This window comes from Centrocercus urophasianus, unplaced genomic scaffold (genome assembly GCF_019232065.1).
Source record: "Centrocercus urophasianus isolate 14NV4802_14NV808 unplaced genomic scaffold, USGS_Curo_1.0 seq_22, whole genome shotgun sequence".
NCBI lineage: Eukaryota > Metazoa > Chordata > Aves > Galliformes > Phasianidae > Centrocercus > Centrocercus urophasianus.
Window position 1 is genome coordinate 11,696,684 of NW_024884778.1, and position 18,125 is coordinate 11,714,808.

The 18,125-nt window shown below is 34.8% G+C and overlaps 1 protein-coding gene across 1 annotated transcript in view; it reads left to right on the forward strand.

The window, feature by feature from the left end:
- The window catches only part of ERC2 (ELKS/RAB6-interacting/CAST family member 2), a 413,280-nt gene that overhangs the window by 210,981 nt on the left and 184,174 nt on the right, over positions 1-18,125 (forward strand). The window contains exon 13 of the mRNA XM_042823657.1: positions 1,746-1,906. Within this exon, the coding sequence (XP_042679591.1) occupies positions 1,746-1,906 (161 nt within the window). The remainder of the gene's footprint in view (positions 1-1,745; positions 1,907-18,125) is intronic.

An 18,125-nucleotide genomic window follows, 5' to 3' on the forward strand; every position in this document is an offset into this window, starting at 1 on the left:
TTGAATATGATAACTTCTTGGGTCAAATTTAAAAAGTGAAGGAAGAACTGGCTGGCAAATGTTGTGCTGAAAGTATAAATGAAAATATAAATTTCCAATCTGCATATGTTAATGATTTGTGGTTTGAAGAAATGTTCATATTCAGATTTTCAGTTTTATTTTCTCAAACTTAGACCTCTTTTTTTTCTAATAATACATAAGTATATGATTGATATACCTTAACAAATCTACAGTTTTGTTGTGTTTTTTTTTTTTCTTTTTTTTTTTTTTCTGAAGCCTTTAATTTCCTCAGATGGTTTAAAATGTGGACGTCTATTTTAGTACAGTCTTGCTCCTTCTCAGACTCCGTGGCTTGGTTTGTACTCCTTGCACTTATTTACAGAAGTGTTTCTTTACTGTTTGAATCGGAGGTTGAACATCATTAATTCCAGTGCTATGGACAATTCTGATACTGCCTTAATGAAATACAACATCTTAAACCCTGGAGGGTATCATATGCATCCCAGAATTGCATTGATACTTATTATAGTGTTTATAAGGATGTAGATGGAGCTGGTATAGAAGAGGTAAGTAATTTATGGATGATAGTCAAACAGTGTGAGTCCTACTCAATGTAATTTAGTAGACACTGGGTTATTAATTTTGCTTTATTGAACTTGTCATGTGGTTGGCAAGCAAAGCAATGAGTGTTTAGCTTGAACAAAAAAAGTGGTTCATAATCACTAATTGCACTCTACTAGAATTTAGATAACTGCAAACAACAATTGAACATGAACTTAGGGGGAAACATCTTTCTTTCTCTGTGAGCAAACTGATAATATGATCACAGCTGAATTTTTTCTTCCTTCAGAGAGGAGTCATGTGTAATCTTTGTTATTTAACTAACGCGATAGAATATAGCGTTGTTTTTTTTTTACCTTTAAATTTTATTTTCTGGAAGCAGGAAGTTTTTCTGAATTCCTGCAAGTAATTTACCCTAAATCCAATTGACATTTACCAATGTAAATGCTAACATTTACCTTACATTTTTTTTATTCCATACTTCAGAGATTCTTGGTTGTCTTGGGAAGAGTAGCCTGGTGGGTATGACAACAATGTGAATATGAACAACAGTGCATGCTACTGCTCTCCTTATGACAAGAATCAGAATAATTTGGGTTACCAGGGGGACCAACGGAGGCAACGCATTCTAAAACTCTGCTCAAAGCAGGGACAACTTTAGAGCTGGATCCAATTCCCTAAGTTTGTTCAGTCCAACTCTGAAAATACCCAATGTGTGGAGAATCTACAGCTTCTCTGAACAACCTGTTCCTGTGCTAAGTGGTGTGCACTTTTTGCTGAAAGGATATAGACAGTCATGAAGAGTTTTATGTTAAAATACATAACTATTATCTGAATCTAAAATTTCTTGTGATGAATTATCACCTCCCTGAACTACAATAATATAAATGATGCAGAAAATATTTGTAAATTGTGTCTGTATGTGACAGTGGCCTAGGTTAAATACATTGCTGGCAGTATGTGTTAGTGCTGATTTGTATAAATCTTACATGAAGATTCAGGATGCAAGATTGATACAAGATTCATAGAAACACTACTTTTTTTTTTTTAAATTATGTTCTGTTTGTTTTTCAAACAGGAATGGATATGAACAGCCACTTAGTTGAAGTAATTCCTTTTGTGTGTGAATGTATTCTTTACTTATTATGAAGAATATGGAGCTTAAAAAATTCTCTTTCTTTTAGGTAGAAGAACTGATGAATGCATTGGAAAAGACAAGACAAGAACTAGATTCTACCAAAGCCCGTCTTGCCTCAACACAGCAGTCTTTGGCTGAGAAGGAAGCACATCTGGCTAACCTAAGAATAGAGCGGAGAAAGCAACTTGAAGAAATTCTAGAAATGAAGTAAGTACATTGCTTTCTCAAATTTCTAGGAAAACTAATTTTTTTTTTTTCTAAAAGAATGTTTTTCTCCCTGTTTAAACCTATGATCTTCTAATAGCAGGACTGAAGTATCTTTGAAAATACAAAAAAGAGAGTGTTCATTTTGCTTATTACATTACATTCATTACATTACTGAACACTTAACACGATAAGAATTTTTGAATGCTACCTTTTGATACATGCATTAAAATATCATTGCAGTGTAACTTCCATAGGAATATTTAAGGCCCCGTCTTTCATTGAGAAATGTATATTGGAGTTTTCTTAGTATCATGAAAGGAAAGGGGTTCATCAACTTTGTGGATGGTGCAAAAATGATTGAATTGAATTAGTTAAAAAAAAAAAAACAAACACAAAACAAACACCTATCAGTGTACACATTATCACAATATATAAGCATACCATACTGACCTTTAATTAAATTTGTCTTCCTATGTTGATAAAGGAAAATGTCTTTAATAAGGCTTTAGCATGATCCTTAAAGTTAGCATTTGCAGAAAAGAAGTGAAGTTGTTGTGGCTTAGAAAACCCAGTAAGCATATAGTTAACAGTCAACAAATAAAACTCACTGTTCTAATTCCCAAACTGTTTTGTTGGGGAGAAAAACAACAAAAACAAAAGCAAAAACATTTGAAATACGTGTAGCTTTATCTAGGTAGTTGTCGCTATCCTGACATTTCAAAGGAAGGTAAATCATCAGAAAAAAATATCTTAATAATGCTTTAAAAAAGACAAGGTGGCAGATGGCCACATATGCTTCCTACAATTGTATAAAAGCAGATTTTAAGAATGGCTGCCATCTAATATAGGTATGGAAACACTAATCTTACAATGACTGCTTCCATGAAATCGAAAGAACTGCTTTTTATTTTAATGAGGTGTATATAAATTGGTAATATGTGTGATTTATAGTATTATGTGATATATTGAATATTATACACATTTGGGGGTTATTGAGTTTTTTAATGTACGTATTGGTTCACCTGTGATAACCTAGACATTCAGAACAGGCATTTTTCATGCAGACATCTATTTTCTATATAGAGCTTTGATCTGTTTCTTTGAGAACAAAACAAAATATATAAAATCGTATTACATGATATTAAGAACAGAAAGCACGAATAGTGAGAGTGAGTGACGCTATCAGATGATAATGAGTGAAATTTTCACACAATAATTTCTATTTATTGTTTCTTTGTTTTACCTCTTAGACAACATCAGAACTGAATCTAGGAAGAAGCAAAAACTGAACGTTTATTCATTTTTTGAGCTCTATGTTTGAGAAAAGCTACATAAATTCAATTAAACACAACATTGTCGAATTAAATAAGTGTGAACCTTAATTTTACTTAGGTCTACCAGATTATTTAACTTAATAAAATACACAAAACAACATAACTTAGATTGTGTATGTATTAGTAAAGTCTTTATAAAATAATTCAGATATTTCATTGCAGTACTTTTTTAATTTTTGAAATTGCTGCCTGAATAATTACTCAATGAACAAACTTTATAAAACTGCTATAATACATTGTACTACAAAAGGTCTTAAATTATTCTTTTGAACATGATACTCTCAAGAACAGATTGCAGATGCTAGCTAAGACCTAGAAACCCACTGACAGAATAATTACAATTTTGTTTTGTAGTAACTTAGTACAGTAGAGTTTCTTCATCTAGGTTCTCTCTGATACTTTAAGATAATTAATTAATTGGAAGAATTGACTGTAAATTCTATTTATCACTTAATTATTTGATATGGAGTGAGTATAGTTTCTTGGCTGCTAGTTTCCAGTTAAATAGGCATGAACTGTGTTTAAAAGCATTCATGATGATTTCCTATGCTTATATTATGTTCAAGTTCCAAACATAACTCTGCATTCTGTGTCCATCTGGCTGACATTGCCAAGATCCATCTTAATTTACAGACTACAATCGGTTGTCAGTTTTATGTAATTTCTCCAGTTGTCATTACATGCCCCCATATAAATTCAGTTATTTAAGGAAGTTTAGAGTAAAACTGGATAGGAGCTTAATCTTGTTCATTATCTGCCTAGTCTTTTTGAACTTGGAACTAGATAAGTACTATTTAAGGAAAAGTAGTTGGATGGAAGAAGATAAATATGAAGTTACTCTTATCTTGATGCCAGTATGTAAAAATCTGAGATTTATTCTTGTGAGTTCCTAAGTGCTAAAATTTGGAGGAGGTTTTTCATGTACTTTCACTTTCTAAACGTGAGACTTTATTTTTTTTTTTCCAAATGTCTATAAAAATATTAGTATATTAGTTCTGGAGGAAATATTTTTGTTATGGTCGTATTTTTGGGACAGTGTATAACTCATACTGACATTAATGGAAGTTACGGATTCATGTTAACAGCAAAACACACCATGTGTTCAAATCCATCACAATGCCTAATTGTCTTAATGTTTTATGCTCTTTCTGAGCATAACAAAATCAATGAGCTTATTTCATAATTACTGAGAGTGTTTTAAAAAAGACTTCCGTATTACATAGTGTGACAAAAGCCATTTTGAAACATTTTTTAAATATGTTTCACATTCATAGAAGGTTTCAATTGGCTTGAAATTAGAAATTGGCAGTTAAAAAGATATCTTTGTTTTTGTTTTCTGAAAGTTTGCAGTAAGGAGTGGAAACTACTAAGAACTTCTGGAGGATTTCTTAGAAATGCTCATTCATTTGTTTTTTACATTAATTTGATGACCTTTCAGTGACTTAGTTACATTTAACATTCATGGCAGTTAGCAGTCCATGACTAGGACATTAATTTACAAAAAACTGAACTTCATGTTTTGACTTGAAGACTGACTAGTGAATTCTCAACCTTTGAGATCCATGTTAATTACTGTGAATTTCCTTTAGTAGTCAACTCAGTACACTGAAGTTTCTGAATAAAATTCTTGCCAAGAATTTGTGAAGTGGGGTAATTTCATTGGCTTTAATGGAGTTCATGCCATCACCTGTGGGTATTACTAAACCAGTTTCGCTGGAAGTGACTTTGCCCTATAATTCACGTTGAATTTTCAGAAGAAAAAATACATGTTTTCTCTAATGTGGAATAAATCAGATTACTCCAGTAAGGAAGCATTAAAGATCTAATAAAATAACCAGCTACTAGTCCTTCAATTCAGTACCAAAAATAGATCATTGCTGTGCTGTGATTAAAAAAAAAAATAAATTAGATTTTTCAGTAGATGTTCTTAGTGACAGCATAAAATTAAACATCCCTTCCTTTGTTTAAGAATGTTCCCCATTTTTTCACTGAAAATAATAAATGAGTATTGCTTATCTCTGTTTTTCAGTATGTTTACTTTATTCATTTAACAGCACCTGTGTATAGTCAAGCATGAAATACTTGTGGGAAGAAAGGGATAAAATGTTTTTTCCACCAAGCATTCAGTCCTACCAGCTGCCACCCTTTGCGGGAGTGCTGTATGCGTACTTCAATTTTACCTCCTGGATTGGTCATTCAGCTGATTTGCTACAAAAGAACAGGGCAGCTGCATTTACCACTAAATGCCAATCTTGAATGCAAGACCATGGTTGGGATCTGTTTGTTTCAACAAGTTGTGGAGGAGCAGTTTCACAGAGCAAGAAAGTGATTTGTTGCTGGAAACTGCAGGGAAGTGAACCAGTGTGAGTTTGTTGGCTACTTTGCCTGACTTGTCCTCCTCCCCCCTTTTAGTGGATTTAATCCAGGCATGGATGCATAAAAATAGCCACAGGTGGGCTTTTCTGGATATTGCAGAGCTGTAGAGGGATCTAGAATGAATTCTAGAAGCCAAGGACTACAGCACAAGGAGAAGGCTTTATGATATGTAGAACTAGATAGTCACAATTTGTAGGGAATTCAAAATATTTCATGGAATATTACTGGCAGAGTATAAGGAAACTTAAAATTCATCTGGCTTTCCCCAGACATACCCCCATATTTCCATCAATAAATTTTACTCAAGTAGAAGTTGGGGATTTCATGTCTGTATAGTAGCTTAGCAGGAGCTGCATGACTGGTGCATGTTTGGAGAACACAGACATTTTTCCAACACCTGGGTAAATCAGATTGTGTCCCTGCTTTCATTCTTCTGTTACTTTTTCCATCCATCACTATGCAGACTGGTGCTTGGGGAGGGAAAGGAACTCAACATATTTTTGCCTAGTTACATCCTACCTACTCCACCCCTAGAGTTTCTGTTACCCACAGCACAGTGGTTTCTTTCTCACCACCGTGGCTACAAGGCTACAGCTGTGGTCAAAATTTCTTCTGAAATCTCTCTGTGAGCAGCAAATCCAATGCATCTAGAATATTTCAGAGTAATTTTGTATGCAGCTCACCTGTTCAGTGAATGCATAGGCCAGAAGCATGAAACTCATTGGCTGGAAAATCCTTGGTGAAAGTCTAAGGCCTTTACTTGCATGTAGTCATTAATTTGTTTTCCTTTTTGGGGGGGATCTTCCAAACACAGCGAGGATGAAGAAAACAGTGCTGTAAAAAGGGAGAAACTGGCGAGGTGATTGAAGTTTGCAAATACGCTTTGAAATTTCTTGGAGCTCACTCTTTAAAACCATTTAAAATGTTATCTTCCCTACGGCCACTCTCTGCTTCCTGTGCTAATAGTTATGCAGTGGTTTTATTTTGTGTTGTTTTCTTTTTTCTTTCTTGAAAAAGAAAAAAAGCAAAAAAGCAAGGAATTAGATTATTCTTGCCTAGGCTAGGAATCAAGGTGTTATAAAAAAAAAAAAAAAAATGTAGGCAAAATATAGTTTATACTTGTTTTATAAATGCTGTTGTATTAAAAGATTGTCTGAAAAAGAGGCAGCACCTATCTTGAACATAGTTCTCAGCTAAATAAATAGTGATGGATACAGGAAAATAAAGGATAGTCTTTGAATTGAGTATTAAGCAAATACAGCAGTCAGAATTCTTAGACTATTAATAAGGTATTATTTTGGAAGTAGTATCATTACATTTTTTACTTTGCCAGCTCTGCTATAACCTATGATTGAAGGATAGCTATGATAATTTCTCCCATAAGAACTCTTTAAAATAGCATATTTTTACTTGACAGCTCAGACAATAGGCTAGTGGAGAAAAAATATATTTCAGAAAATACTATTTTTCTCAATTTTTTTTTTAAAGATTATGAGACAACTTACTATCAATTCACTGAACATATTTATGCATTACTGAAGTTGAAACAAGGCTAAATAAAAAATTGTATCATTTTGAATGTAGAACACTAGACTGCTTTTTAGTAACTGGTGGACTGCTTCCATTTAATTGTAGGATTCATGCTGAGAGTGTACAGAGTCGTAGCCCAAGTTAAATACAAACAAAACAGCAGGATGTTGATACAACTGTGACTTCCATAGGAAGTAGTTAGAATGGTAATATGGTCTCCTAACCTGGGTGAAAAGTCTCTTGTGACTGCTTTTGCCCCACAGACCTGTAACACAGCATGCTGTCACTAACATTTTTGACACCAACTTGCAAACACCACAAAGATTAGAGAAACCCAAATGAAGGCTTTGTTCTCTGGAACAGAAGCTTTCTTGACTAAAATGAGGAGATGTTTTTCTTTTGTAAACAATGAAGGGGCACAAAGCAATAAAATGTTTCTCTCTGTGAGAATGGAATGAGTGAGCTGTTTACTTGGCAAAGCTTCTCCTACTTAAAGACATAGGAGTGTCACCAAACTTCTGTTCACTTGACAGTGGTATGTTTAGACTGAATTATAATATATGTTTTATTTTGTAAGACAAGAGTCTTGAAATGTTACTAGCCTGGAAAGAAAGTGTTATTTCTTCATTTTTTTCCTTATGATCATATTCTACTTTTAAAATAGATTTGCACCTGCTGTTGAAGTTCAGTTTGTTTTTCTTGTCACATAAGAATTTTGGTTTTCAATTAGTACTGTTCTCAGGAAACCATAGAAATTTAAGCTTTTGTCTCTGTAGCTGAAAAAGTGACCCTCTAGGTTCCTATGATCTGTATGGTTTTGAGGCATTTGTTAACCAGAAATAGACTTTGATGGTAGTTGTGCCCCAGTAACCTAGTAGTGCACTTTTATTTCTCTTTTTAATTCTCTACCCACTCTGGTACCTTACCTCAGGACAAGAAAAGCAGTGTGAAGGCTGGGATAGGTGCTTCAGCAAACATTTTCAGTTGGAAGGTCCACAATGCTTCCTGGGGTTTTCTTGCTTTAGTGCTTTCCCAGAACTTGAATGGTAGAAAGATCAAGGGGATCCTGCAGCTGCTTTATGAGAAGAAACTTCAGGACCCTTCACTCTCAGGAGGGGAATGCAGGTACGGGGTGTGTTTGAAGTTTACAGAATCACAAAGGAGGCATAGGCTGAATGTGGAACTTTGCCAGATCCTCCTGAATAGGGAATATCAGGCTGTTGTTGCAGTTAATCAGTGATTGATTCAGAGGAGAGAGAAGATGAGCTTTACAGGGTCATTGGTTGGGGACCTTTGGGAACTTGCTTCCCTAAAAGGCAAATGGCATCAACTGGTTCAGAAAAGGGTTAGACAAATTCATGGACAGGAAGAGGTCCATAAATGGCTTCTTCCTTATAGTCTTTGGCTTGTTGTTCTTGAACTATGTTCCTAAAATTTATTTTCTCTCTGAAGTGTAAGTTCTTTCCTTGCACATTGCTCCCTCACACTGGAACACAATGGTTGTAGTTCATAACAGACGATTTTAGAATCGTTTTGTGAGAACCTGTTCAATTAGTTTAACTAATTCACTTTGGAAATAATAAAGATCACATTTTGCATAACCTTTAACTCCTGTTGATCTACGGAGAATAAGTGAATTTACGAGACAATACAGTGGATGAAATAATTGTGTTAAAGAGCAGGTGGTTACACTCTCTAGGGAATGGACCTCTCAGAAAGCAGATGGGATTCACAGTGATTCAGGCTTACAGGTGCTATTGCAAACAGGACTTTCAGGTACATAGTCATGTTTTTCTTTTGTAATGCAAATAGCCATTTGAAGATACAATCGCAATATAAAGAATGATGTTTGCTTCTCTGTTTCCTTTTTTTTCCTTTTTTTAATTAATTAGCATCTTTAAACTGCAATATATCTCTGTCTTTAAATTTATAAATGTGCTAGCATTTAAAATGCAACAATTTAATCCATGATATATCTTGATTCATTTAGAATTTAGCATTCTACATTCATGTGTTGTAGGCTAGTGTTCAGAGAGTAACAGTGATAAGAATGGCATATAAAAGATAAAAGGAAATAGGAATTTGTTTTCAATGCAACAGGACAATGGTAAGAGGAAGAGGGCTGTACAAAGCAATATAATGAAAGTTCAGGTCTGGACTTAGAAAATCCTGGTCAGTAAGAATACTTAGCATTTTTATCTGAAGTTAAACTGAAGTTAACTTACTAGTGAATTTATCTGTGTTAACTTTCTAGATGTTACTATGCGTTCTACCAAAAGAATTGCACTTCTTTTCAGGTTTCTATTCCACAACTTCTTTTTCAGGGTGTGTATGTTGTGGTTTTTTTTTTTGTTTTTTTTTTTTTTTAATGTAAGAAAATGTAAACAACAAAATCATTTTACCAGAAGGTCAGTACTGTAGAAAAGAACTATATTCTGTAATTATTGAAATTGACAAAGATATATATACGGCTTGTTTTAACATCATATTTAAAGTGCTTTTAGTACGTAAAAAGTTGCTAATGATAAAAGTGATGAAATGGGATGGTATTTGTTTTAAAGTTCAGCCAACATGGGAATGCGAAGGCTTCAAACTCTGTTAAATATACTGAAAAGAACAGGTGGCTCAAAAGACAGCAAAGAAGAAACTTAACTGAAAGTTAAAAAGCAAGGAGAAATTAGGCTTCTGTTCATGGATATATATATATATGTATTTTCAAAGCTGACTGAATTACGCTCTTGTCTACTGAAACCCTGTTACTGTAATTCCCACTGGCCTCTGTGACTTCTCAGGCAGTGCTGATCAACTGCAGGCTCCCAGACTCATAACCTCAGCCAAATGAATATGATTCAAGCAGTTGTTTCTGCATTTTAGACTTCAAAATATGATGGGTGGGTCAGTTTTTCCTTTTTTTTTTTTTTTTTCCAGTGGCAAACCTTGCATAATTGAGACCCACAAAATTCAGTTCAATGCTAGGATTTATAACCTGAGGGTCTCCTGATGTGGCGATGCTGAATTAATGTGAAATCAGATATATGAACGCGGAGAACCAAATAAATTTAGAAGTTTGCATTATTAGATTGAATTACTGGACTACTGTTTGCTACTACATATAAATATAAAAGGTGCTTTAAATTGTTTATAATGGTGTTTTCTGTTAAAAGGGAAAGCTTTGATAAATTCAGAAGAGAAAACAGTCAGAAAGCAATCAAGCAGAACAGCTTTCTTAATGACAGCTAGGAAAAGCCTCCCTTGCCTTCTCATTGCTCCTTATGTGCTATGAAGTAAATTCACTGCTGCCTCCCTCTTGTGCTTCTTTGTTCCTTCACCTTCCCCATACCCCCAGCAAAACAAATACTTCTTTGTGTGACGTGGAAAATAAATTCCATTTCCTATTGCTTTGTTTCCTCTCATTGGTTCTCTAGTGCCTAGTAAGATAGAGGATGTGTTATCCTTCTCATGTCTGAGGCATGCTATTTAGTATGTCATGCTTAGTGTGAGATTGTTGCAGCCTTTTTTCATGTCAGGACATCAGTAAAATTTACATTTTTATCTAACTGATATAATGAAACCTGCAAGAATTTATTGTCATAGTCATAGAATCGTTAAGGTTGGACAAGACCTCTAATATCATCCAGCCCAACCATCCCCCTGCCACTAATACTGCTACTTAACCACGTCCCTCAGTACGGCGGCTTCAGGGATGGTGACTCCAGCACCCTCTTGGGCAGCCTGTGCCAGTGCCTCAACTGGTCAGAGTTTCTGTCTTTTGGGGAAGGAAATGTGCTCATACTGGTCTTAAAATCAGATAGAGAATTTTACATGACTTTTTCTACTGATGTTTGTGCCTGCCACTGAACTGTGTATAGCTTACCAATATAGATTATAAGCTAATAATAAATTTAATAACATGGTACCAGGCATAATAGCCTCCAAGGCATTAAGCATTACTGTAACCTACCAGATAATAAAAATAACATGTATCGTGTGTAATACCAACACTGTCTAAGCAGCATGAATCTAGAAATATAGTTGTAAAAAGAGGATTTCCAAGTATAATTGCTGAAATATGGTGTATGGGCGCACAAAAATGTGCTATAACACTGAATTTCTTATGAACAACACCTCTCCTTTCAGTGCTGCACTGCTGTTAGAGAAGGCTGCTAGATCATGACAGTGATGGCAGTGCAAATGAGGATGAACTCATCTTGAATTTTTTCTGATATGAATAAACATAGATATGTCCACATTATTGTGCAGTGTGCCAAAATACATTAGGAAAGAGAAGCATTATTTAAGAAGTTATATAAGAAGGTACATATATAAGTCTGTGCTATGTCTTATAGTCAAACTGATGTGTTCAGGATAAACATCACCTTAAAAGGACACTTTGGCTTGCTTCCTTAGTGCAATGTGGCTTCGACAGACTAGATAAACTTTTCAAGGGGAAACAAAAGCTTGATGACAGCACAAATTTATGCAAATGCTGCTATTGGAAAAATTTTTCAATTGTTGGTGAATATTATTGTTGCATTTGTGGAGGAGCTTATGTAATTCTGGAAAAAGTTCCATGCTTATTATGTTGCATTTTATTACATAAAGGTATACAGGGAAGTGAAAGTGAAAGAGTATATTTTTTCTGATATGATTCTGAATGTCCCTAAAAACATCTATCTTTAATTTTGTAAACACGTATACACTGAGGGGAAATGTGATTCACTGGCTTATATCAGAAATAGAAATGTACTTTTTTTTTTTTTTTTTTTTTTTTTGTGGTTAAACTGTTCCCAGTTACTAACCACTACTGCCTCAAACATGTGGTTTATCTTTTTTTGCATTTGATTCTGACCAAAATTAGGCCACATTGGTCTCTGAGGATCGCTGTATTCCTAATAGTATTTTAGTTACTAGTGATTCTTCTTTTTTTCTTTCCAATTCATCTTGCATTCTTTCAAAGACTTAAATGGTTATCCTAGGTTGGAGGGAGATGTAAATTGATCTAACAGAGACAGTCATTGAATTTACTACTCTGTTATTCTGTTTTTGAGCTATCTTTCAAGTTAGTAAGCGCAGAAAGGGACTAAGGAGAAAATTTTGAAGGTAGAGCTCATAGGACACTTAGAATAATTTATCACCTCTGAAACACAGAATCAAAGCTAGCATAGACACCTTCAAATTCACATTATGTACATTGTAGATACAAATTATTGAAATAAATTTTAATTCCAGCTAAATCCATGTTCCTTAGAATATAATTTTACTTTTGTGTACTGCCTTTTATGTCCTTAGGCCTGAGGAGTTTTGAAGAAAATGCAGTCAGGTGCGAGTATAGCACTTCATTGCATCAGTCAGTGAGTACTAGTGAGGGGATTTCAGGGTGGTTATATTTAACTGTCTGCATGTTCTGGCAAATTAGGTCTCAGATGCATTAGGAAGGAGTGATGCAGTAAAAAGAGAGACTGGAGCTTTCAAAACCCATCACTCTCAAAGAGTCAAACCATGGGCCTTCCTCATCACTTGCTTAGGGGACTAACAGTGTTTGATAACTATAACCCCAGGTCTCTCATGACTATCCTTAGAAATTGATCTCTTTTTAGTTTCCTGTGTGGTCTGTAAACAAAAAGTTAAGTGGTTTGTGTCTGTTGGGTTAGAGCAGGAGCTGGGCTCGGGGCTATTGTGAGATTCAGTAGCAACGAAGTAGAGATTATTGCGTAACACTTAAAGAACAGAAACCCAAGAAGTGTGGTTGATCCTCATCTGACATCTGGCAACCTGATACCCTCTTCACAGAGAGGAAGATACTCTGACATTCGTGAGCTCAAACAAAAGAACTTATATCTATTTAAGAATACTTAAATTTTCAGATGCATGGAGAGAAATGTGACTACTTTCCAGTTTTGTTTTGGATGCCCACATCCTCTGCTTCTTGATTATTTTGTCAAAAAACTGGAATAAAGCTGTTGAAGCAAAACTAGAGGCTTTTAAGGCTATGTATACGTGAGCAGCACTGCACTACCCACCACTGCCCCTCCCACCAGATCCCTTAAAAAAAAAAAAAAAAAATCACAAAAACCAACACCTAAAAAACTCAAAAAAAACCGGCACAAAAAAACAAGGGATCCAGTCAGGGTGAAAACTGTCTACAGTATTTTCACATAATATAGTGTAATGAAATATAACTTGTATGTTTTGTTTTTTTTTTCTTAGAAAGATCTCCCTTCAGCACTTCAATGCAGTGATGTTTTGTTTAGTCTAATGTAGTTTTTTGTTAGTATCTAGCCTAAAAGTGAATCTAATTAACAGATGAAATTAGGAAATCCCTACTGTAATTTAGCAACTAAATGAACGGAGGATATCAGTGTATGACAAGCAACTTCCACTTGAGGCTAATGTAACTATTACCTCATTAGGACTGCAACTTTACACTCTTCAAATAAAAACTTTATTGAATTTAAAATATGTATTTGACAATCAAAAGCTTGAAATCCACTTTATGAAATTATGCTCCTTTATTGGTACTGACTGGCTTTATAAATGTTTATCTTAATTATGCTTTATTGTGATTAAAAAAGATTGCAGATACTCTGCCATTTCTGTAAAGCGAGCTGTTGGAGGCTTTTTTGTTAAAGGTGGGGGTAGGGTACAAAGAATAGCCCAGCTCCGGCGAGGAGGCCCCTCACAGGCCATATGAATCCACTTACATGTAAATTGCTTGTCTCTATGAATTAAGGTGAAGGTTATGAAAGAACTGCATTTCTGTGTTTATTGTAGGATTTTTGACAGTCTCTTTCCTCTTTCAAGTAAATTTGGCTTAAGTCCACAGTCAGTACAGTTTTAAGTAAACTCCTCTTTTGTTACATTAACAAGGTTATAACATCACTGAGGCAGATTTCCAGCTGCATGGATTGAGGCCTAAGCATGCAGACTGAAGGGATAATTAAAACCTTAGGGTGAGTGAGTTAAACTACCAAGTAAAATTGGATAAAAGGCTAATTGTCCATAGCAACATAATACGTGTTTCTAAATACCTGTGAAATAAAGATAAATATTTGCGGTCTTTCAATTCCTTTTTGAATGCTCGGACTCAGATTATATAACAAAAAATCAACAATAAGTAAATAGGAACTCATGGAATTCTGAAACTTCCCTTATTTTGTTTTATTTTAGCTATTAATTGGAAAACAAAATAATTTGAAGACTTCGATAATTATCTAGCTTTCTTAACAAAACAGGAAGCATTTTGTGTAGGAAGTACAAGCCTCACTGTGTGATACAGGATGACGGAATGGACTGGTCGGCGCTTTGTCAGAATTTGTCATATCTCTTTTTCTTTCCTCCTTTTCTTCATTATTAAGAATGGAGTTGCATACCTTTGGTGACCTTCAAGAAGATGACATAGACTCAGGCAAGATGATACATTACCACAAAGTTAAAAAAACAAAATGGGTTGTAATGGCAGCTTGTACTGAACTAAATGAATTGTGAAGGCCCATTTGTTATTCATTAAGAGAAGCAGAGCAGATTACTGTTCAGCCTTCATAGGGAGCCTTTAAACTTAAGGTCATTTTACACTAGTACCCTTGTGGCATGGACAGCATTTAATACATTTTTAACAGCTTTTACATTTCCATGGTTTGCAGCAGTGCTTGTTGAATCATTTCTGTAATGAACGTGTTTTAAAGTAGTTTAGAGTTACTTTGGGGTAACTCTAAAAACAGGAAAAAAAAAGAAATAATTGGGTTGATGAAGTGACTTTATATACTAAAGAACTAAGCATGCAGAACGTACTGCCGTAAAGTAACGCATGCTGATTCCCACTGCTAGAGAAGTACATCCCTGGGGAACTGTGCTGGCACTTTTTTTCTTGCTTTATTTTTAAACTTAAGTAGAAGTATAGTTGTTATTCACAGTGCTCATTCCATTGGGGGAAGGCAGGTCTGAGGATAGAAATTTAAGAATATTTTGTTTGGGCTATTTCTCTTGAGTTGCTCAGGAGTCTGATGGAGAACATTCAGCATTTTGGCTGTTTTGGAAAATGTGCGTGTTATCTGTCTATTGTAACTGGTGATGTGGGCATCCAAGGAACTCAACGTAAAACAAACGTGGAGTGGAGGGTAGAGGTATGCTAATCAGAATAAGTGTTGATCAGTTTCCTCTCAAATGGTTCAGTGGTGCTGTGGAAAGTCAAAGCAGAAAGGTAGGTACCAATATAAAGCAATCTGAGAACAATTTGTTCAAAAGTGTTGAACAAATCTAAAGTTCTATTAGCTTGAAGTATGATTTATAACTCTAAAGAGAAGTATAATAACCCCAGTTAAAGGAGGTAATCATTTCACGAGCTCACATTTTGTCTCTGACTACAGTTAGTTATTCCTTTGCTACTTGTAAGATTGTTGTTGTCTTAACTGTCAAAATCCATATGAGTGACTTAATTTTTTGTTCAGAAAATATTAGAACACAAATGATGTTTCCAGATTTGTTTAAAATAAATAAAATGCTAATTTAAATGTTACTTCTCCCAGCAGACAGCCCACCCCAAATTTCCTTTTTCTTATCTAGCAGATTAATAGCACTTGTGTACTTCATTGATGATGGCGTTCACTAGATTTTTCTATTGATTTTACTGTTTTGTGAGGATAATTTTTGACCAAATGCATGTGAACTAACAACCAGCATATGAAGAAGGAGAAAATGACTGACAGAACTACTTTTGAGATTTTTAAATAATGTGTATTTTAAACCAAAAAGGTCATAAATCAGCAAGCTTTAAATAACATTATAAATGCAAAAATGATTATTTCTGTTTAGTTTCATAAAGAGAGTAAAATCTAAGAGACTCTGTGAACTCTAAAATCTTGTTGCTGTTTAGACAGTGTTATTTCAATTAAGTTTTAAATGCTCAATTGAGTATCAATTGGTATTACTGACCTTTCACTCAGTAGAAATATTTGTCTTCTTTTAAGTTTGCACCGGCTTCCATCATGGGATCACTTCTGGTTTGTGAACTAAAGCTGTTTTCATGAAAACTATTTTAATCTCTCTAAGTTTTTTAAAGTTCTTCATAGAAGTAAAAATATAGACTATTAATACGTGTTCATAATATATGTATAGAGTCTTTTTGTTTTGTCAGAAAATGAGCCTCAACGCTTTTGCTGTCATAGATTTTGGAATATGTATTTTAAGGGATTGTTATCATCCCAATCAAAGCAGTAACCTGAGAAAGGCATAGTGCCACTGTATTCATTTGTAGAACTCACTAATGAGGCCGTAAAAAATTCTGTGAGGACTATGCACAATTACCATAGGAATTCTGAGCTGAGGTATAGTAGCATAAGTTTGTTTGTTTGTTTGTTTTCTTTCAATTTGAGGACATATGATTAATAATAGCCATTTTACATTGCCTGAAAGTGGTGTAACTTATTTGTCACAAGAATAAAATAATAAAACATGCTAGTAAGAGGAGAGTTCCAATAGCAGGGTTATCTTTGTTATGTATCTATATATAGGTAATTAAGATACTCAGTTGGCCTTTTAACATAGAGCCTCCCCCAGAGTTAAGGATCATATTCTCCCCAGTTTTAATCCTATTTCTATTGCAGTACTGAGTCCAACATCCCTTGGATTGTTGTAGGTTAGGCATCTTGTTAAGAATTTCACACAGATTTTGTAGTAACTGTAATCAATGAAACACACAGTAGCCAGAGTAATACCTGTGTGCCTCCAGAATGCTCTTTGTTTTGTGTGAGTGTAGGAGGGTCCCTGTGACTGAATGCCTATTGACTTTTTTGGAATAATTTCAGATGTTTGTTCTGCCATTAGAAAAGGATGCATTTAGTCACATTCTGGATTCAAGCAGGAGCTCCAGATTTGGAGAGGTTGAAAAAAAATCTTTTATGTAAGAATGAAATGTTAGTATTCCAAAAATCCTCTGAACACCAGGGTTGTTCAAAGTACTTATGCACTGTATATCCCATCTAGGCAATCGTTACATCTCTGGAGCTACATAGCAGAAATGCTCAGCATCTTCAAATGCATGTATTTTTTCATTTTAATAATGTTTAGCTTGCAGTCTTCATGGGGCAGAAGATTAAGATGATCCTTCAAGGGGAAGGATCTGCTTTGGTGTAAAAAATGCTTAAGTGTGCTTTGGTACAAAAGAGAAATGGTGTGACAGGATTTGTGAGAAACTGCTAATGGTTAGAGCTGTTCACTAAGCCTCCTTCCATCCAGATCAGGTGAAAATAAGTGCTCAAATTTCTGTGTAGTTAATCAAATTTGACTAGTAAGTGTAGTGTAAGATAGTAAGTGTTACTGAGAATAAATCGGAAGTTTTATTGCCAGAGTAGACAAATGATCATCCATGGAGAAAATGTTGCAGTGGATATTTTCTCTTGTATCATTCTGACATCAGAAATCAAGTAGGAGTTTTCATTAAAGAGTTTCTGTAGAAAAAAACCTGATTTGGAGAATCCTGTATTGTTGTAAACCAGGCGAAACTATGAGAGGAAGAAAGTCTTTTTCAGTAATATTACTTTAAATAGTTAACCTTCAGATGCTGACAGGGTAAGAACATTGACAATGTAAATGAACGCTGATTAACTAACAGAAAAAAAAAAATTCACTTTTGCGCTTGACTTCTTGCCTAATAAAGGAATGAACTGATACCTGTACCCAGTGGTTATTTTGGGCATTGGCCACCGTGGTTTTAATGTCTTTGAACAGTAAACGGCACATTTCTCAGGTGGGAAAAACAGGGATGTTTGTCCACATAGGAAGTGTTCAACTGAAATTCCTCTCAAAGCAAATGTAAATGCCAGCACAATTCTCTTGATGTGATCTAATCCCAGTCCTACATCACTTGTAATGAAACCAGATGAATCACAAAGCAGTCATGTTAGGCTCTCAAAAAGGGCAGGCACAGATAATATGCAGTATACTGGCGGTCTCTTGTTTGTGTAGGCAAGAGTTTACAGCAGTTC